This window comes from Saccopteryx bilineata, chromosome 4, assembly GCF_036850765.1.
Source record: "Saccopteryx bilineata isolate mSacBil1 chromosome 4, mSacBil1_pri_phased_curated, whole genome shotgun sequence".
Lineage (NCBI taxonomy): Eukaryota > Metazoa > Chordata > Mammalia > Chiroptera > Emballonuridae > Saccopteryx > Saccopteryx bilineata.
The window spans coordinates 115444894-115467046 of record NC_089493.1 but is presented as its reverse complement, the minus strand read 5'-3'; the positions used below and the strand labels follow the sequence as shown (position 1 = coordinate 115467046).

Genomic DNA, 22153 nt, shown 5'->3' with positions numbered 1-22153 from the left:
TAAGTAAATCAGAAAAAAAAAGCTAAGATAAATCCATACATAGAAGGGACATAAAAATGAGACTCAGAGACATGAACAAGAATGTGATGGCAACAGGGGTGGGAGGTTGGGGGAGAAGGGAGGGGATGAAGAAGGAGAGAGGGGTTAGGGGAGGGGAGGGGCACAAAGAAAACCAGATAGAAGGTGACAGAAGACAATTTAACTTTGGGGGAGGGGTATACAGCACAATCAAATGTCAAAATAATCTAGAAATATTTTCTCTCAACATATGTACCCTGATTTATCCATGTCACTGCATTAAATTTAATAAAATAAAAAAAATAAAAATAAAAAAAATAAAAAATAAAAAAGTACATAGGCAATAGAAATCTGATGTAGATGGTCATGCTGGAAATTAATTTAAAAATAAAAACATTTTATCCATTGTTTGCCTATATATAAAATGCTTGTTGAGGTAAAGTAGTTGGTAACAATGACCTAAAGGGTCAAAGCTTTTAAAGAAGTATTTAAATCTAAATTATCGATCTTCAAGACACACTATCTTCTGTAACATTTGAACATCATATACTCGACACACTGAGCTTTTAATCAATTATCTGATGATCATGGCTTTCATTTCATTGACAGGAATACTTTCTGTCAACTTTTAGGCCCCAGCTCAAAAAGCATCTCTTATGTAAAACTTTCTCATTTGCATAGAATTAATACTTATTATCATATATTGAAGTAAACTGTTAGCAAATACTCCCTCTATTGGGCATTTATATCTGCCTTTTGCTCATAAAGCTGTTCAAATTTTATTTCTTGAATTGAAATAGTTGTAAACTTTTTTCTGTTTCTAGTTTAAATCTTCCCATGAAAATTATTTTCAGACATTTCTACTGAGTGCTGTCAGAGAACTTACCTTGAAAGAAATTATAATCAATATAATAATTAACTAGCAATAGTACTGAGAGGAGAAACCATAGGGAATCTTATTAATGTAATTAATTCATCCTGAAACTGTCACGTATTTGTTTTCTTAACAAATGATCATTTGAATACCTGCTAAGTATGAGATGCTGATAGACACAAAAATATTAAGATATAGGAACAAATTAGAAACAAATTTAGTTTTTAAGTATTTTAATTTTATTTTTTTATTGAATTTATTTGGGGTGACATTGGTTCACAAAACCATACAGGTTTCAAGTGTACAACTCAATAAAACAACGCATCTGCACACTGCATCCTATGCCCATCGTCCCAAGTAGTTTTTAAGTATATTATAATCTACTAGAGGATAATGAGAAAATCACATAGATGAAGATAAATTGTATAGAAAATAATAAAGAGGGAATGTTTTGTGGGGGAAGGTGCATTTGTACTAAACCTTGTAAGAAAAGCGAGCCTCAAAGGGTTGATAATAATATCCACCTTGAAAGGATCATTCGTGATGACTAAATAAATTTTTATACATGAAAGCTAAATGTGAACAATAGAGATCTATAAAAATATTCAGTATTATAATTTGAATGTGAAGAAGTGGAACTACAGAGGATTTCTGGTAGAAAATTCAGAAAGAACAGAGATTCTACAGTGTTTTTTCTTTATAGTAAGTGAAAGACTGTTGCAGAAAAAGAAATACAGTAAAATGAGGAAAAAGCATCGGAGGTTTTCTTCCCTCGATATAAATAATGGAGATTGTTGAATGGATGTGTGTGAGAGTGCAAAGAGACTCTTAATTCCTTTATTAACCAAGAACAATATATTCCTAGACACAAAATAGAAGAAAAATATCAATTCTTAATTTTAATGTGAAATATTATAAAGGGATTCTGACCAGATTATTTTTTTCATAGAAGATTCAGATATAGAATAGTGATCCATGCAACATCTTGATTAAACCATTAAAATACAATAAATAATACAAAAAATAGTCATTTATAAGTGGAATGTAGAAATCAGAAAATAAAAATTAAAGAAAAATAACAGCAATAAAAATAATATGGAATGCCATAAAAGGAAAAAAAATAATGCCACAGTTACACAAACAACAAATGTTAAGCAGCTTGGGTAAATGGCTCCATATTTAGAAAAATGTATAAAAATCAATTATCAATATTAAATAATTTGTCTTTATACCCATGTCCTTTGAACATTAAAATTCTCATTTATTGATGGTTTTACAGTTTCTAAGCCAGTCTATTTTAAACCAAATAGGAACAGATGCTAAATATATTTTTATATTTATATATTTCCTATTTTTCTTCACTGTGAAATACAACTCAATTTTTAAAGTAAAAATATACTTACTCAAATGAGGATTAACAGGAGCTACAAGAAAAGAAAAACTAAAGTTAGCATGTCCTGAGTATCTTTTTTCAATAAAAGTCTAATCAATGTCTCATAGTTCTGTACCAAACTCAATGATCTTCCCAGCTGTAGCAATGGAGAATTATATCTGAAATCCATTTTGTTCTAAGGGATTTAATAAAATCTACATTAAAGCTCAGCAATAGTGCTTTACAGTATCCAAAAGATCAATGCTTAATAGCATGTGGAATGTCATTTTCCAAAAAAATGGAGTTACTTACCTATTATATCTTAACCAGTGCTAAGCAAAACCCAGAAACTGAAACTGATGCTGACAGTAGGTCAATGTATAATCTAGATGTTTTAATAATGAAAGCAATTAACCAACAGAGATTATATCTTAGATTTTGGTTGTCATCTACTTCTGGTGAAAATAACATGTTATATATAAAAATAAAGCAATCCTCATATCATATCACATATGTGTCTTAAAACACATAGCTTTGTTTAATTACATTCAGACACACACACAGTTTTCAAATGATAAGCAACACATTGGTGTTTTTATGCACCAGAACAAATATACTTTTCACAAAACTTAGGGGATATTTTATTGCTTCCTATTTATTTTGAAATATCCACTAATTTTTGTGAGCAGTATATTTATCTTAAAAAACTAAATGCTATGCCTGAGACTGAGGTCCCAGGTTCAAAACCCCAAGGTCACTGGCTGGAGCCCAGGCTCATCCAGCTTAAGTGCAGGACTGCGGCTCGAGTAAGAAATCATCAACAGGATCCCATGGTCACTGGCTTGATTGAGCCTAAAGGATGCTGCTTGAGCCAAGGGTCATTGGCTTGGCTGGAGCCTCACCGTCAAGGCACATTTGAGAAGCAATCAATGAACAACTAAAGTACTGTAACTTCAAGTTGATGTTTCTTATCTCTCTCTTTTCCTGTCTTTCTCTCTAATTCTCTTTCTCCCCTAACCGCCAAACCCTGCATTTTCAATACAAGTGCTAATTGATTTCTACTTGAAGAGGAATATTTTACTGAAAGAACAACAAAAATATATCTAACCTAAGAGTCAAAATGGTATGTATATATATATCAATTAATCATTTATTACTCTAAGAGATAAATCTATTCTGAATGAAAGAAATCATTATTGTAGTTTCCCAGGATTACAATGGACATGTTATTCTAACCTGCAGACTGTCTACTCTGTTGTTAATTCCTAGTGTTTGCTAGGAATTAACACTTTTGTTAAACTTTAAGTATAAATGTCAATAATACATACACATGCACAAAATATATATGTTCATATAAATTGTTACATTAGTACACTGAAATCAATTTTAACAAAGTGTGTTAGTCTCTCAATTGCTCTTTTGCTATTTCTACATACAGAAGAGAGACCATTCTCACATTCTCATTCTTTAACCGTTTTTCTGATTCTGCATTCTCATAAAAACTTATGAAATGAATTATCTAGAGAAGGGACTATACATTTACTAGTTCCATTGATGTGGAAAAATGTTTTCTTTGCAAAATGTCAATATGTTTTAATTTGAAAATGAATTAATAAAAATTAGAAATATTTCATAATTAAAACAATAAAAATTGTTTATACATTAATTTTTAAAGAATGAAGCATCTTTGAATTATAATTTAATTCTGGAAATATGTCACAGCTATTGGTAACCTTTGAATAAATTGAAATTTTTTATTATTTGTATTTATTTTCCATTAAAGTTTACTTTCAATTTTATTTTGTATTGGTTTCAGGTGTACAGAATAGTGGTTAGACAATTATATACTTAATACAACATTCCTCCCAATATCTCCAGTACCCACCTGGCACCATGCATAGTTATTACAATATTATTGACTATATTCCCTATGCTGTACTTTACATCCCTGTGACTTCTTTAATTAATAATTGGTATTTCTTAATCTTTTCATCTTTGGACCCAGTCCTCCAACTTCCTGTACTCTGGCAACCACCAGTCTGCTCTCTGTGTCTATGAGTTAACAGACTGAATTTTAATCGAGTCTTCTTTGATTCTTTTAGTCACCAAATTCACTATAAATAGCACAATTACCCTTGTGAAAATTTGCCATTCAAAATTCTGAATATTGCAATGAGTTTATTTTTCTTCTTTCAGTGGAACTTACATGTCTAATTTCATATAAATACCTATATATTATTGAAGTATACTTTTTCCCATCTATATTATATAAAATTAGTTATTATTAATGAAAATATTTACAATTTAAGAGGTATGCCTAAGAATGTAAAGAAAATTTTAAAAATTAAAAATAAATGTAATATATATTTTCCATATTTATTTTTCATTTTCATTTTTTGCCTCATATTTTTCAATAAAAACTACTGAGTTCAGGAAGATTTCTTTATTATATCACTTTAGTAAAAGTCATATTAATATCTAAATTTAGTGAAGAAACATAGAAACTCAGTCATTGAGGACTGAGTCCTAGTTGTATTATGTGTTTACCATTTCATAATTGTTTGACTCTATAAGACACTGAAACTTTCTGGGTCCTACGTTTTCATCTTTCAATGAAACAAATATTAAAGTATAGTTTCTAACACACATCCCTATTAAATAGTCCAGAGTTTTAAAACTTAGGAGCAAGAAAAATATTATTAGGTAAGAGAAGATAATTCATATTTTATAAAACATATAAAAATAAAACTTTAGAAAAGATATACTGGGATGCTATCTAGTTGTCTGTCAAATGGAATCATGAATATGATTAAAGAATAACAATTGTTATTTTGCATGATATTTATAATATCACTAACTTAAAAGGTATATTTTTAAAGAAACAGTTTTAAGAAAAATTATGCAGTGATTCTAATGCTTTTAAATTCCTTTATCCTCTATGAATATTTTACCCTATATTATGCTATATCTTAATCTTTTAATAAAAATTGAACTTCATGCCCAATATACTCTAAAGAGAAAAAAGCGAAGAATAATGTGTGGTTTAATAGAAAAAAAAGCTTTAATGAGTTTTTAACAATTTCACTTTATTTTTTACTTTTGAAAGTATCAGTTTATCTCTTAAATAGTAAAAATATACTTAATACTAAACAGAATGTCCTTCAACTGAAAAAAATACATTGTATTAGCTTTTGAAGATAAACACTGATAATCAATGACAAAATAAATAATAATTTAACTGAATAATGAAGTAAATCTAAAATATATTGCTGCTGATTCACTCAACCCTGAAAAATACTTTGACAATTCTGAAGGTAGTCATTGCTATTGTTTCTACTTTTTAGATAAACTTTTTGATCAATTTTAATTTTTTTACAGTTTTACACTGTTTAAATTCTTTTTCAAGTAGGATCTGTAAATAGTGAAGAAATATTAAAGGCAAAATATTGCATACAGATACACATTTAGATATTTTTGACATTAGCAATATAAAAGAAAAAGAGTGGCCAAAAAAAACAAAACCATTAACTAACATGTTCTTCAGCAATAGGTGAATGCACAAAGAGATTATAATACCTCTATACAATGGGATATTATTCAACAAGACAATGAAAGAAGTTACTAAGACACAAAATGATTTAAAAAATCTTAATGATGCATTGTCTGGTAGAATAAGCCAGTTCAAAAAGGTTTCATGCTGTATGATTCTGCACGTTTTAGAAAAGGCAAAACTGCAGAAAATAAAAAAAGAGATCAGTGGTTATGGGGGTCAGAAGAAGGAGAGAGGGACAAATGGTTGGAGCAGAGTGAAACTGTTCCGTGTGTTTCTGTAATGATGAATAACAATATTCTGTCAAAATCTATACAACTGTAAACACAAATAATAAACCCTAATTATTTAGTTTAAAAATAAAATGTGTTTGTTAACCTATTGTAACAATTATCCATGCTAACATTAGGTGTTAATAATAAGAAACATTGTGTCAGGGGAGAAGAACATGTGTAAGAGCTCTCTGTACTTTCTTCTCAATTTCATGTAAACCAAAAAACTATTCTGAAAAAAATAAAGCCCACTTGTTTAAAAAAAAAAAAATTTGATCACATTTGCTAACTTCTTAATGATATACATTTTAAAGCAATCAAGAACTTGAAATACCTAAAATATATAAATGTTGTATCATAACTTATGAAATATAAAATAAAGGAATTTTGCTGACATTATCACATAGGTTTAATGTTAACTAAAATATTATTCTATATCTCTACATTTATAATAAAATTCTATACTCAAGATGATTAAATTTTGTTGGTGTTTTTGTCACCAACACTCATGTCACCTGGCTCATGACCCAGTAAATCAATATGCTAAATTTTAGTTTGTGTCTTAATTTGGTAGATAATTGCAAAACACATATTCCAGATGGTTTAATATGCAAACAAATGTTTTTGAATAAAAGGCTACTTACCACTATATTTGATGACACGAATGGTTGAATCTCCTTCGCCAAATTTGGTGAGAGGTGTTAATCGGACTTCATAAGCCTCTGGTTTAATTAGCTCAGTCAAATTATATGTAATTAATTCTCCCTTTTGAATATTTCCATTTATTTTAATCTCCTGTTCCCACCAACGCTGTTGTCCAGCCTGGAATCAAAATTATAATGCAATAATTTTGTCAGTATTATATTCACAGGTACTTAATTGTATTGTAGCCACATGGGAAAGAAAGCATTTGAAATTTTATTAAATATAAAAGTGCTAATATTATAAATACATTTTATTAAAGTTCAGTTCTCTACATAAGCACCAGATTTTGCAGATGTTTGTACTCACCAAATTATCACAAATAGTCTGGCATATAAAAAAATTTAATATGTTATCTAGTATTGAGTCAGAGAGATATAAAACAATGGTCTGTTGAAATCTTAGTCTAGAGACTTGGAGAGATATAAGTTCACTTTGTACTTAACATATTTATAGCTGGCTGATCTTCAGCAAAGACAATATAATGGAGCAAAGACAGTTTTTTCCAGCAATTGTGCTAGAATAGTGGGAAACCACATGCAAAATATTGAATCTAAAAGACATCACACCCTTCACAACATTGAATTCAACATGGATCACACACCTAAGTGGAAAATATAAAACTACAAAACTCCTAGTAGATAACATAGGAGAAAATCTAAATAGAAGACCTTGGGTTTGGCAATGACTTTTTCAACACCAAAAGCACAATCCATGAAAGAAATAATGGATTAGCTGGACTTCTTTAATTAAAATATTTCTACTCTACCAATGACATTATCATGAAAATGAAAAGGGGAACCACAGACTGGGAGAAAATATTTGCAATAAACACAACAAAAAAAACCTGTTAACCAAAATATGTAAAGATCTCTTAAAATGCAGCTATAAAAATAAAAAACATTTAAACAATAGGCCACAGATTTTAACAAAAAAAGACTCTTCACATGTTATCAGAGAAATGCAAATTAAAACAACACTGAGATACTACTATACACCTGTTAAAATATTCAAATTCCAGAACACTGACAACAACAAATGCTGGCAAGGATGTAGACAACTAGAAACTCTTATTCACTACTGGTGGGAATGCAAAATAGTACAGCCACTTTGGAGGATAGCTTGGTGATTTTCCACAAAAATAAATATACTCCTACCCTATGACCAGCTATAGTGCTCCTTGGTATTTATGCAAAGGAAGTGAAAAGTTATGTCCACACAAAAATCTGTACATAAACATTTACAGCATCTTTATTTATAATTGCCAAAACTTGGAAGCAGCCAAGATGTCTTTCATTAGGTAAGTAGATAAATAAATTGTGCTACACCCAGAATATGGAATATTATACAGTGTTAACAAGAAAAGAGCTATCAAGCTATGAAAATACATGGAGAAAACTTAAATGAATATTACTAAGTAAAATAAACCAATCTGAAAAGGCCACATACTTTATGATTTCATTGTATGACAATCTGGAAAAGGCAAAATGTATGGAAAGAATAAAAAGATAGGTTACCAGGGGTTAGAGGAGAGGGAATGATGAATAGGCTGAACACAAAGAGTCTTTAGGGCAACAAAACTACTCTGCTTGATGATATACCACTGAATATATGCAATTATAAGTTTGCCCAAACCCATAGAATGTAGAAAAGCAAGAGTACGCCCTAATGTAAACTGTGAACGTTGGCTGGTAATGGTGGTCAAGTAGGTTCATTAATTGTGACAAATGTACCACCCTGGTAACAGATTTTGATATTAGGAAAAGGTAGTCATGTTTGGTAGGAAGGATATGAGAAAACGTACCTTCTGCTCAATTATGCCTATGAACTTCAGGATACTCCTCTAAAAGAACAAAGTCTAAAAAAATTCTGTTGTTCCACTTTTATAATTTCCTGTTCTTTGCATACATTTTCAGTTTCATTTTATTTACATAACTATTGTAAGTATAGTTGCATTATGCTATGTATCTGATCTTTGTATATCTGATGTCTATAATATCAGCATAAACTGACAGCATAAGTTTCACATTCACATTGGTTTCCTTTGTCTCCCAAGTCCTACAGGGGTGATGCAGAAGTGCCCAAGGGATTTTACACATGGCTTGGGTGTGTATCACATTTAGAAACCCTGAGCTTAAGAAACCTTAGTATTTTGTAATTGATAGTAACCAAACTTGCTCAGACATCATTCAAGAGGGAGACATTATATTTTTTATACTGGACGTTAAACAGACCTTCCCTGTGCTCCAGAGGGAGACATTATTTCCATATTCTAAGGAAGTTTGCTATGCAAATTACCTTGAAAAGAAGCTGGAATAAAATAACAGTGCCTCTGCACAATGATATGCAAAATATCATGAGATCCACAGAAAACTCTCTTCTAAATATAGTCTTGATGAGTATGTAAAGTGGGATAAGTACGGAGAGCAATTTGGCAATAAAAGCAATATTACAATAAGAACAGATAAACTCTTGTACACAAGAAAACAGAAATATCTGTGGCATAGAGGACAGAAAATAATCTAAACATCAATGAGAGGTAGAATAATCAAATTGTAGACTCTCTATAAAATGTAAATGCACCCAAGCCACACCCATCATGGATGAATTTCACAAAAGTAATATTGAGTTAAACTTAATTTTGAAGCAGGAGTATTGTAAAACTTTGAGTTTTTTAAAGCATGTACTTTGAAGTAAATAGTAAATACTAAATGCAAGATACTAGACATGTGGGTTAGGAGAGCATCAAGACAAGAAGATTCAATTGTGAGGGGTAAGGAAAGGACCTAATTCTGTCTGGTGTTTTTTCTGTTTTTTAGATTGGTAGTGTAGTAGTGTATATACAAATTATGAGCACATTATTTTGTGTGCCTGACATATTTCTCTTTGTTTTTCAAAGGGAAGATTGTAGAACAAGATATAAACTTTTTTTTTTTTTTATTGAGACAGAGAGAGGAACAGATAGGGACAGACAGACAGGAAGGGAGAGAGATGAGAAGCATCAATTATTTGTTGCAGCACCTTAGTTGTTCATTGACTGCTTTCTCCTATGTGCCTTAACCAGGGGCTACAGCAGAGCAAGTGACCCCTTGCTTAAGCCAGTGACCTTGGGCTCAAACCAGTGACCATGGGGTCATGTCTATGATCCCATGCTCCAGCCAGCGACCCCACACTCAAGCTGGTGAGCCTTGCTCAAGCCGGATGAGCCTGTGCTCAAGCTGGCGACCTCGAGGTTTCAAACCTGCGACCTCAGTGTCCCAGGCTGATGCTCTATCCACTACACCACCGCCTGGTCAGGCAGCAAATTTTCTTAAATGACTTCTAAGACAGTGCTCTCTCCAACATCTGTGGCTACCCCTCATTCTCTTACAGGGTTGCTTTTCCTTTCCTTTAGTTCTAAATGTGGATGGTATCTGGGACTTTATAAGTGAAGATTTTGATACTCTGTATTAGTGGTTCCCATATTTAGGCATGCATGAGAATCATGGGACAAATTCTGAGTCTTAACCATCAGTATTTCTGCTTTAAAGAGGACTAGAAATATAATTTTCAATTTGTTTCAAAATATAATTTTTAAAAAGCAGCTTCTGCTTTACAAGTCAATTTGGATGTAGATGATCCAAGGGCTACATTTGGTGAGGTATACAGCCTCAGGCTTGCCATACCAACTCATTCATACCAATAGTTCCCTCTAACACTTCAACACTGATTACTTCTCAACTTGTATCTTCAGGTCAGATGGTTGCAAACAAAATGCCACACCGTGTATGTGTGTGTTTGTGTGTGTGTGATTACTATGCGCCAAAATGTTAACTGTATTATACTTATTATAATATATAGTCTACCATGACTCCTAGTAGGTAGATAATTACACTAGCCTTGCTTTATAACTGAGGAAGCTGAGGAAGAGGGAAGTTAATATAGCTCTCCTAATGTTATATAGGTTGAGAGTAGCACCTTCAAACTTTAGTTACATTCACAATTAGTCTTTCTGGCATCACTTTTTCCTTCACTTCCTAGAACTAATTTAACCCTAATTATGCTTACCAGAACCAATTTAGTTACAATACTGTTATAGTATTTTTTGCATATTGATTATTAAGCAGAAACAATTTCTTCTTAATTGTTGTATACCTTCAGTGTCTGCTCCTTAACTTGGTAAAGATGTGATGAGATTAAATTCCTGCAGAGTATATATTTAACTGGCCCCCAAGGAGTGCAATAGGAAGTCCAACTTAGTAATGACACATACAATCACTGAGTTTAAATACACCGATAAAAATGGACATAAAACCTAATTGCCCAGAAAGTACCTTACTCATGCATAGTTGATGCTAGACACTACAAAGTTGCCTTAAGTTTTGGAAGCTATGGATTCTATAAAATAATATAGTGTGAATGACAATGTCACTGTTTTTTAGATTTTATATTTTTAAATTAAATGTATGAACTAAAGGCAAAGTACTATTATTTCAAAAGATAGATAAAAGTAGTTTAAACTCACAAAATCTTCTACAGAATAATTTGATATTTTACTGTTATCTAGGCACACAGATTTAATCTACTTGTGCTTTTCTCAATATTAATATGTTTATTACTACTCAGTATCAGTAGTGCATCCCAAGGGGAATCAATAACTTTGATTCTAAGTCTTTAATTTAAAGTTTTAATGAAAGAATATACTTCAGCAGTTGAGGAATGAGCAATTAAATACTTTGTATTGTATCTCAATGAGCTGTGCAAATGTAAAAAGCGCAAAAGCTAAATGTAACATTTGCATATACAAAGAATAAAATGTGCTATTAGTTCACTGTTTGGAGGTAATACCATAAAACCATCAGAGAACATAGGACGCAGACCATAAGTGCAAATGACAGTTCTCAGTTCATACCCATGAACATACTGATTTAAAAGTAATATGTTAACCATTTTTTTTATCATTACTATTTTAAAACATTTCCCATTTAACTTTTTCTATTCCTAGAAGACATGTTCTTTCATATGATTAAGGGAGATGATTCAAAACCTAAAAATCCACGACATGGAACATTTTATGAAAAGATGCAGTTTGCTGTTTTTACCACTGAGGATACTTCAAAGGCAATTGTTGCAAAGGTTTCTGAAAGACGGACTATATTAATTATTTTGTTTAGTTTTAAAAAGAATAAAATTAGCTCATTTAAGCAGAAGGCTGCAACAGATTCTGAAATGTGAAAGAAAAAGAAAATGCCATCTTTTCCTTTCCTTCTGCGTTGCAAACCTTTTTCAGTGCTTTAAGTGAGAACCTAAAGGAGGAGATGGGGGCCGAGGCCAGCTAGGTCCCAGACATGCACACATGTGTGTTCCATTTATTTTAAAGTAACCCTGCAAGAAAAATATTGATATGTCATTTAATAGGGAATTCCATTCATATTTCCAAGCCACAGTGCAAATAAAAATAATAGCTGATGTTAAAACAGAACCTAAATTATATACTTTTATGATTATCTTACAGAGTATTAACTAGCTAAGATGACATTTTAATGGTTTAAAATCCAATTGCTTTATATCCTCAAATAAGGGTGATGTTGGTTTTAAGATGCACTGCTATTTTAATAACAACTTAAGAGATAAAGAGATAATAAATAACATAGCTTTAAGTGGATCATATTTCTTCTATTTCCCATTAACAAATAAGAGCATACATTTATACATTTAATTACATACCCCTTTTTTTTACATTGCTATACAGTTGAGTTTTATTTGTTCCACAGTTAGTATGAATATTTCTAAATAAGAGTCACTTTTTCAACCTTTGGAAATATTTTGTTTTTCATACTTTTCTCATGATATTAATGATTTTAGATGTTTAACATTTTTTGTTTTCCATTCCTCTTTGGAAGCTTGTATTTTTTAATGTCTAAATGAAATTTAAACAGCTTTAAAAAATAGCTACTAATTAACCTTGTTGTTTCAACTGATGTAAGATGACACAAAATAGCTTTTTTTGAAAGCTAGCTTGAAGCTTTGACAGACTGACTTATTTCTAACCTTTTAGTAGATTTATATCAACACTACTAATTTAGAAATCCTATGCTATCTCCTGAGGTATGTGGCCACCGTTTTTCATTGCATTTGCATTATCACAAACGTGATAGGTCACTGTCAAGTAAGAATATCTTTTGTATCTCATTGTAATCATATTGTAATATTAAAGGTTTTTAAAAAGCATTTGAGGATCCGTGTTTAAATTAGAATTTAAAGAATGCAAATAACAAAACTGTTGACAATTAGATAAACAGATAACTGCATAAAGCAATGTTTATATACAACTAGCCCATAATATCTACTAAATAACTTATTTTATTGCCTAAATGCTGGCAAGTTCATTTTAATACCTAGCATATAGTGGATTCTAAAGATAGAATATTTAAAAGGTGTAGTGGGGAGATATTTTAGAATTGAGGAACTATAGCAGCACTCTTTCAGCACAAATCACCTGGTATTTTCTTGTATTTTATTTTGTAAAATTCAGTAACTGCCATAGTGACAGTATAAGCTTTTGACTTTAAAATATATATACTCATTATTTCAGGTAAGTAAGAGGATGTATGTACTTATGCCTATTTTAGTTTTAGACTTATACATAAACAAAATATTAAATGCTACTTAATACAGATCTGAGTTAATAGTTGGGTCACTTAATTAAAACATGACTTTCAGTATGATGTATGTTCTGATTTTGAAGACCTAAAAACATGAAGAATGTCTAGGATACAATGTAAAGTTTTGTAGCAGAGTACCAAATGTAAACAATATGGCAGTAGCTGTGCAAAATATATATACCTATTAAAAAGTTGTGCAAAATAAGAATAGCTTGCTTGATTGTTGAGATTATGCATGACTGAAAATTCCTTTGGTCTAATAATAAATAGTTGTAGGAACAATTTCAGCAGCATTAACAGCAACCACAAAGTGAGTTATAAAAACTAACTGAAGTAAATGAACTATTTTTCAGTCTAAACAATACTATCTGAAGAAGGAACTATTTGAATACTATTTCTAATATGTGGAGAAAGATAGCTTGAAAACCCTCAGATTTCAGAGGGTCAGCTCAGAATAATGTTACAGCAGCAATTTTCAATGTTTTCTATCTCTAATTACTAAACATAAACTAATAACTAAAATTAATTACAAAAACTTTCATTTTTTTTTTTTTTTTCTGAAGCTGGAAATGGGAGGCAGTCAGACAGACTCCTGCACGTGCCCAACCGGGATCCACCCGCATGCCCACCAGGGGGCGATGCTCTGCCCATCTGGGGTGTTGCTCTGTAGCAACCAGAGCCATTCTAACGCCTGAGGCAGAGGCCATGGAGCCATCCTCAGCGCCCAGGCCATCTTTGCTCTAATGGAGCCTTGGCTGCCGGAGGGGAAGAGAGAGAAACAGAGAGGAAGGAGAGGGGGAGGGGTGGAGAAGCAGATGGGCGCTTCTCCTATGTGCCTTGGCTGGGAATTGAACCCGGGACTCCTGCACTCCAGGTCGACACTCTACACTGAGCTAACGGGCCAGGGCTAATTACAAAAACTTTTCAGCATGCCCAAAAATACATTTTTTCTCTATCTGACAAAAAATAGGTATAAATTTGATTCATTCACACTGGTTAGCTACTGTTTTGTTGGCTGCTGTCATTTTTATTTTTTTATTTTTTTTCCTTTTTTTTTTAACAGAGACAGAGAGAGGGATAGACAGGGACAGACAGCAATGAAGAGAGATGAGAAGCATCAATCATCAGTTTTTCATTGCGACACCTTAGTTGTTCATTGATTGCTTTCTCATATGTGCCTTGACTGTGGATCTTCAGCAGTCCAAGTAACCCCTTGTTCAAGCCAGCGACCTTGGGATCAAGCTGATGAGCTTTGCTCAAACAGATGAGCCCGCACTCAAGCTGGTAACCTCGGAGTCTCGAACCTGGGTCCTTCCGCATCCCAGTCTGATGCTCTATCCACTACGCCACCTCCTGGTCAGGTGGCTGCTGTCATTTTTAAATTTTAACAATCTAAGGGAAAAGAGGTCAATGCTCCTGACTAAGTAGTCAGGTAGTTCATGTTTTGAAAATTCTTAAGACACATCAGTGTGCCTCTTTCAGCACAGTGGTGTGCATTTCACATCAGTTCAAAATCGCTGGGCTACAGTGTGAGTTAAAGAGTATTAGGTATGTCACGTAGCACTGAGAGAAAGTATGAATTTCATCATCACCATTTTGCTTCTCCTAAAAATGGAATATTCTTTATTTTTCTATAATATAATTTTACCTCCCTCATGTCTGATGATGGAAACCCGGTTCTTGTCAATTCAAGTTAAACTCAATGGGTTTAAGCTTTGAACTTGATAAACTCAGGTTTAAACCTAATGACTTCGAGTACTGGGTGCCAGCTGGGGAAGTACTAAAATTGGGGCAGGAACAGGAAAGCCCATTCCCCAGCTTAATGTTCTTGTCAATGTGGTGGGGGGGTGCCTAGTGCTTAATTTGTTTCCTACTGACATTCTCTCAGACTTAGTCAACTTCATCGGGCCTTTCTTTTCCTGTGCTGGCATCTTTTGCTTCTATCTTTGGGGTTGCTTAGGCTCTTGGTCAATATTTTTATTCAATTGGCATCTTTTTTAGACAAATACAGGTTTTTTGGGTCTGACAACACTATCTTTGTTCTTTTGGGGGTGTTGGTCAATCCTGACTGCTTCCCCTGCACTACAGTAAGTAAAAAACTCACTAGGCTCCAGTCTTTGAAAATGGGCCCTAGCTGTGCTACTCTGCTACACAAGGGCTCCCTCCCCTGCAGGGCTGAGCTGCCTGCATGCTCTGCAGTCTTTCTGAGCTACGTGGAGGAAGTGAGCCCACACTGGTCCTACTCCAGTGGGTTGTAGGTGTCTTTCTCGGGAATTTCTAAGGCTTATTCCATTACTCTTCCCTCACTTTTACAAAAACATTCCTCAGGCTTTATAAGGCTGTATTTGTATTAAAATGTCTCCCAATGTTTTTAACCCTGATATAATTGGCTTTTATAATACAACACTTTTCTTTCTCACCTGCTCCTACCCACTCCCAATCCCACAAACTCCCCTTTGATTTAGAGCCTAGTTTTTTACAGATACTGATTTTGCTTAGATTTCATAAACTCTATTTAAAGCTCATATGACATATTTTTAGTTTTGTGCTAGTATATGTTTGTATGTCCTCAGATTCTTGAACTATAGCCTTAGCCTCTTCTGCTGTAATTTTAAATAATGATAGAGCAACTGATGAAAGAGAATTACACAAAATTTTAAAACTGCATGTTTCAACATCTCAACTGCTCTTTGCAAGCTTTGAATGTCTTGAACATTGTTCTCTATAGTATTTCTAATTTATATTCCTTATTGTAATAGCTACTTGATTACAAAACAAAGTATCACAATGACCCTCTGGTAAAGAAAGCACTGAGTGAGTCTACAGCTGCAGTGGATCCCTCAGTTTTACATACAGTTTGGATTAAGGTCTCTTTCCTTGTCTACCTTACTGAGCCACTGCTGTCTGGAGGGATGTGAACTGGACATGTAGGTGGAGACTCTAGTAAACCTCACCAAAATAAGCAAGAGACACTTGGCAAATATACTTCATGAATAAATTTTTAAAAATGAGAACTAAAAACTGGGCATGTAGAACAAAGGTTTTAGCCACAACCAAATGAAATATTTTTGTTCAAGAATTCTAGAAAAGGAAGAAATAGAAATCGAATAAAAATGGAGGCTGAAACTGTCTAAATATACTAAGGTGCTATCACTTAAAATGGTAGTTCTAAAAAAAATTAAGACAAACATTGGAACAAGACTTTGTATAAAAGGAGCTCCTTTAGCATCTAAAAATTTTTAAAGTTCATAAAACAATAGGTAAAAACTGAGTGAATGGATTAAAAACAAGACTAACATTATACCTAGTCTTAACTATTTAGTGCATATTTTTATGTGACTTCATTTGCAGTCTCAATGTGACTTTAAGATATATATACACTAGAAGATTTACATCAGAATATCTAAACTACAGCAGTCAACCAATGGTCATTGGCACCAGTTCAATAACAAAAGGAATCCCCAATTTGGGATGCAGTAAAGATGGAAACTTTATTCAGTGATATAGCTTAATTGTGATACAACACAACTGTGAAAACAACACAGCTAGAGGACAGCTCTGGGGCCGGGCCCCTCCCTGGCTAGAGAGATCTGCTCTGTTCCATTCCATAATAGTCCGCTTCCCTGCTCTAGCAAGATATCTTCCAAATTTCAGCTCAGCCAGGGAGCAGCAGTTGGGTAAGGACACTTACCTGAGCTAGAGGAGAGCTGGTTATATGAACAGAAGTCCCCATCCCTGGCCCCTGATTGATCAATCCTCATGCAAACGAGGAATCCAAATCCTTACCAATCCAGTTGAATTGGTCAAAAGGCACTGCCTTGATTGGTCAAAATACAGCCTCTGTGATTTGCTGGAGCTACTCAGCTCCAATTAGATGGAGAAAACCTCAGTCCTAGTAGTTGAAATAGGATTCCAGAACTCCTTTATAAGCGTTGGCAAAAATATAGTGCAGGCAGGCAGTTCAGTGCAGAAAGAGGCAGTTTAGTGTTGGCTTATTTATGAAGTGCAGTTTGTGTGAGAGGCCTCTGTGCAGAAATGGCTGCTAGGCTCAGTTTTTTAAAAACTGCGTTAACCACCAGTTAACTTCTTAGTAGATGTCTTTTTTATTAGGTTCACATTGTTAATATTTATTAACTACTATCAGCTAGAATCTGTTCTAAGCATTTTTATTACTATTTAGTTTAATTCCAAATAATTCAATGAGGTGGCTATGTTATTAACTTTAAATTTTATCTAAATGATTATATTTTACCTGTTTTAGTAAAATGTGTAGAATTGCTGGGGTTTTTTTGTTTGTTTTTTAGTTTTTGTTTTTGTTTTTACAGAGACAGAGAGAAAGTCATAGAGAGGGATAGATAGGGACAGACAGACAGGAACAGAGAAAGATGAGAAGCATCAATCATCAGTTTTTCGATCAGGGGTCGGGAACCTTTTTGGCTGAAAGAGCCATGAACGCCACATATTTTAAAATGTAATTCTGTGAGAGCCATACAACTCCCGTGTATGTTACGCATTATCCAATAAAAATTTGGTGTTGTGTCGGAGGACAGCTGTGATTGGCTCCAGTCACCCACAACCACGAACATGAGCGGTAGGAAATGAATGGATTGTAAAACATAAGAATGTTTTATCTTTTTAATGTTATTATTTTTTTTATTAAAGATTTGTCTGAAAGCCAGATGCAGCCATCAAAAAAGCCACATCTGGCTCACGGGCCATAGGTTCCCGACCCCTGCCTTAGTTGTTCATTGATTGCTTTCTCATATGTGCCTTGACCGTGGGCCTTCAGCAGACTGAGTAACCCCTTGCTCAAGCCAGCGACCTTGGGTCCAAGCTGGTGAGCTTTGCTCAAACCAGATGAGCCTGCGCTCAAGCTGGCAACCTCAGGCTCTTGAACCTGGGTCCTCTGCATCCCAGTCCGATGCTCCATCCACTGCACCACCGCCGGGTCAGGCTAGAATTGCTGTTTTTAAAAATGAAAGTATCTTAGAAAAGCAAAGGAAAAAATGAAAGTGAAGAGAAAAGGTAAATCTTCTATCTCAGAAGATTCACGTGAATCTTCCAGCCTTCTTTTCCTACCTACTGCATGAACATTTTAGATCCTTTGTGACAAACTTGAAATCTAAAGGTATTTGCTAAAACTTAGCTTAGGAAATGCTCAAGAAAAATTTGTACTTTGCACTTGATTTATGGATATAAAATAAAATACTATTTTCCTTTATTGATTTCCTTAAAATTTTTATTTATTGATTGATTTTAGAAAGAGAAGAAGGGAGAAAAAGAGAGAAACATTGATTTTCTGTTCCACTTGTTTATGCATTCATTGACTGATTCTTGTATGTTCCCTGTCCAGGCATCAAACCTACAACCTTGGCACATCTGTATGATGCTCTAAACCAGAGTAGGCTTTATACAACATCAAGGTGGTTAACTCTCCTGCGGATCAGCTTGAAATTTCTGATGGACTGGCACGCATCCGAGGACTAGGGGCTGAAAAACTGCTTTAAATGGCTGAGCTACACAGCCAGGGCTATTTTTTTCTGTTTTACCGAGTTACTTAATAATGTCTTTAATGATAAATTTTAATAATAAATTTATAAACTATATTAAATAATATAGGTTATCAGTCATGACTTGGTAGAGTTTAAAAGATTTGATGTTGAACAGATAAGATACACGGAGATAAAGTTAATTTAGAGAAATCTTTTTTTGAGTTATTAATTCTTTTTTATATTTAATTGTGTTTACATAGATTCTAGGGTCACCCCGAATTCATCCCCCTCCCTCATATTCCCCTCAACATCTCCCTCGTCCCCCTCCCCACCGCACCCTCCCCCCTTCCCTTCAGGTTTATCCCATCCTATCATCCCCTTTCCCTCTGTCCTCTTTTCCTCTGGTCCCTTTGATCCCTCCTCCTCTGTCTCAATTCCATTCCTCAGTTCTCATTATTCCTTGGATTCCTCAAATTAGTGAGGTCATATGATATTTTTCTCTCTCTGCCTGGCTTATTTCACTCAACATAATAGTTTTCAGGTCCCTCCATATTGTTGCAAAAGATAATATTTTCTTCTTTTTCATAGCCCCATAGTATTCCATAGTATATATGTACCACTGCTTTTTAATCCACTCGTTCACTGACTGACACTTGGGCTATTTCCAGATCTTTGCTATTGTGAACAGTGCTGCCATAAAAATGGGGGTGCATTTTTTTTTCAGTCGGTGATATGGTGTCCGTGGGATATATTCCTATAAGTGGGATGACTGGGTCAAAGGGCAGTTCCATTTCTAATTTTTTTAGGAATCTCCATACTGTTCTCCACAGTGGCTGCACCAGTCTGCATTCCCACCAGCAGTGCAGGAGGGCTCCCCTTTCTCCACATCCTTGCCTGTACCTACCGTGCGTTGTTTTGTTAATGAGCACCATTCTGACTGGTGTGAGGTGGTATCTCTCATTGTGGTTTTAATTTGCATTTCTCTAATGATTAGTGATGTTGAACATTTTTTCATTTGTCTATTGGCCATCTGTATGAATAGACACTTCTCCAAAGAGGATATACAAATTTAGAGAAATCTTGATGCAATAATTAAATGATCTTTGTTACTTTATAAAAGAGAGTTTCTTTTGTTTAAAGAATAAAACACCATAAAATTCCATTAACTACAATTTTATCACACAAAGCATTTCTTAATTATTGGATATTTTAAAATAATAAGACATTTCATTTTATACTATAATTATAATAAAACTTTTTAAGTTTTGAAAATTAAACAAAATTTGAACATTTGAAAAAATTCTTATATAAACTTAAACAAGTAAATGTGTCATTATGTAGTGGAATTAAAAATATAGGTGGTTCTGGCTCAGAAAAAATGCACTTTGGTCACGATCAGGATAATATATTTCTACCCGTAGAGAAATGGTACCATTATGGGAAACAAGTTTTTAAGAAACAAGTGACACTAAACTAAAAATGGAGTGCAAGTTTAAGGAGCATAATGTTTATTTAAACAAGTAAAAATGCAGTTACAATATATTCATATTTTGATACTGTAATTTCTAGGAACAAATTTGAAAAGTATAGTATTTTTACATAGGAATTGAGAAATCAACCAAAAAGACTATTCTTATATAAAGATTCTCTTAAAAAAAAAGATTCTCTTATGTGACTTTCATATAAATCATGCTAAATCAGGCTCCCTCCTATCCATTGTGACCCCAGGCAGTAGGGTGCCTCAATGATGACTTCAGTATAGTTGTATCTTAATCCAACCACTGGATAATGGAAAGGCTGATCCTTTAAAAGTGCTTTTGACTATCTTCCAAAGTTTATGGAATTTCAGTTTGTGATGGTAGTAGGAACTACTCATTTAATATATTTTTGTTCATGAAGAAAATAAAAAATAATAGCTACCAACTTTTTGCCAAACACTGTACTAAAGATATTACATGTTAGTTTTGACTTAATTCTTATAAAAATCCAATGAAGCTAGTAATATTTTTCTTATTGGTTCAGTAAAGGCAACTGAAACTTAAAAAGAACAGATAAAATTTCCCAGGTCACATGGCTGGAAAAAAACAAGAGATGATACAAGAACTCAATAATGTTTAATTTAAAGGATACCCTCTTAATCTTAATCACTCTTCTCCATTTCTTGTAATTATATTAAATGTGTTGCTTTCATAATTTTTTTTGATGAATGTGTACTTTATTCAGATTCCCTTAGAAAAGTGATAAAGGATTTTTAAATTAAGGAAGATGTAATTATGTTACACTGAGTTACATAGCAATGACTGATGGATTAAGATATTTAATCGATTTTAAGAGAAAGATTAGTAACACAAAATCTTTTGATTTTGTGAGTCCTGATTGTCTAAGAGAATTCAGATTCTGCTTTTGAATTTTACTTCAGCACTCCTGTGAATATACAGTATATTCTGGTTATGCTAGTTCTGTGCTTATAACTTATATAAATCATCAAGTGACAGGATATTTCAATATTGCCTCAGGAAGAAATTTGTGTGTATTACTGGCATATCCCCTCAACCATGCATTTATTACTTTCATCTATTAAAACAAAACAACACTGAAAACCAAGCAGCAGACTATGTTTAACACAAAAAGCATTCATTCTTTAGCAGATAATGATAAATTGCTAGGGAAGACAAACTGGTTTTCTATCAAGTTTGAATATAACATAGTCTAATTATTTACTTGTCATGCTTGGGTCATCAGGACACCTCAACCTAATGCTTAAGTCATTATAGATTTTAATCCTAATAAACTGAAATTAAGCAATTCAGTCTGCTTCTTTCTTTATAGCCTTTCCAGGATATGCAAATAGATAATGATTCAGGGTTTTGATACTGGCAATTTCTCTTAGTAGTTTTCTGATACAAGAGGATCTTAATTGCTTCCTTCAGTTATTTTTAGGAATAACCTGGTTCTTGTTTTACATCTAAAAGATATTTTACTAATGCTATGCTCTGGATTTTAATAGTCTTATATATTGATTCTTTAAAGGGCACCTAACCTTTCTACTTCCTGTCAATAACTTCCTTTAATGGCATTGTAAACTCCTTACTTTTAGTGCATTCTGATTGCAATCATCCTACATTTGCCACCAAAGTACAGAAATACCTTGTTTTCTTGTGCTCTCCTTTATTGCATTTCTTAGGTATTTCCGTTTTTTACAAATGAGAGGCAAGACACTCCACCAGCA

General features: G+C 33.3%; 1 protein-coding gene across 1 annotated transcript in view; it reads right to left on the bottom strand.

Moving 5' to 3' along the window:
* The window catches only part of MDGA2 (MAM domain containing glycosylphosphatidylinositol anchor 2), a 1032115-nt gene that overhangs the window by 55002 nt on the left and 954960 nt on the right, over nucleotides 1-22153 (bottom strand). The window contains exons 11-12 of the mRNA XM_066277806.1: nucleotides 6731-6908; nucleotides 2296-2316 (exon numbers count right to left, since the gene is read on the bottom strand). Of these exons, the coding sequence (XP_066133903.1) occupies nucleotides 2296-2316; nucleotides 6731-6908 (199 nt within the window). The remainder of the gene's footprint in view (nucleotides 1-2295; nucleotides 2317-6730; nucleotides 6909-22153) is intronic.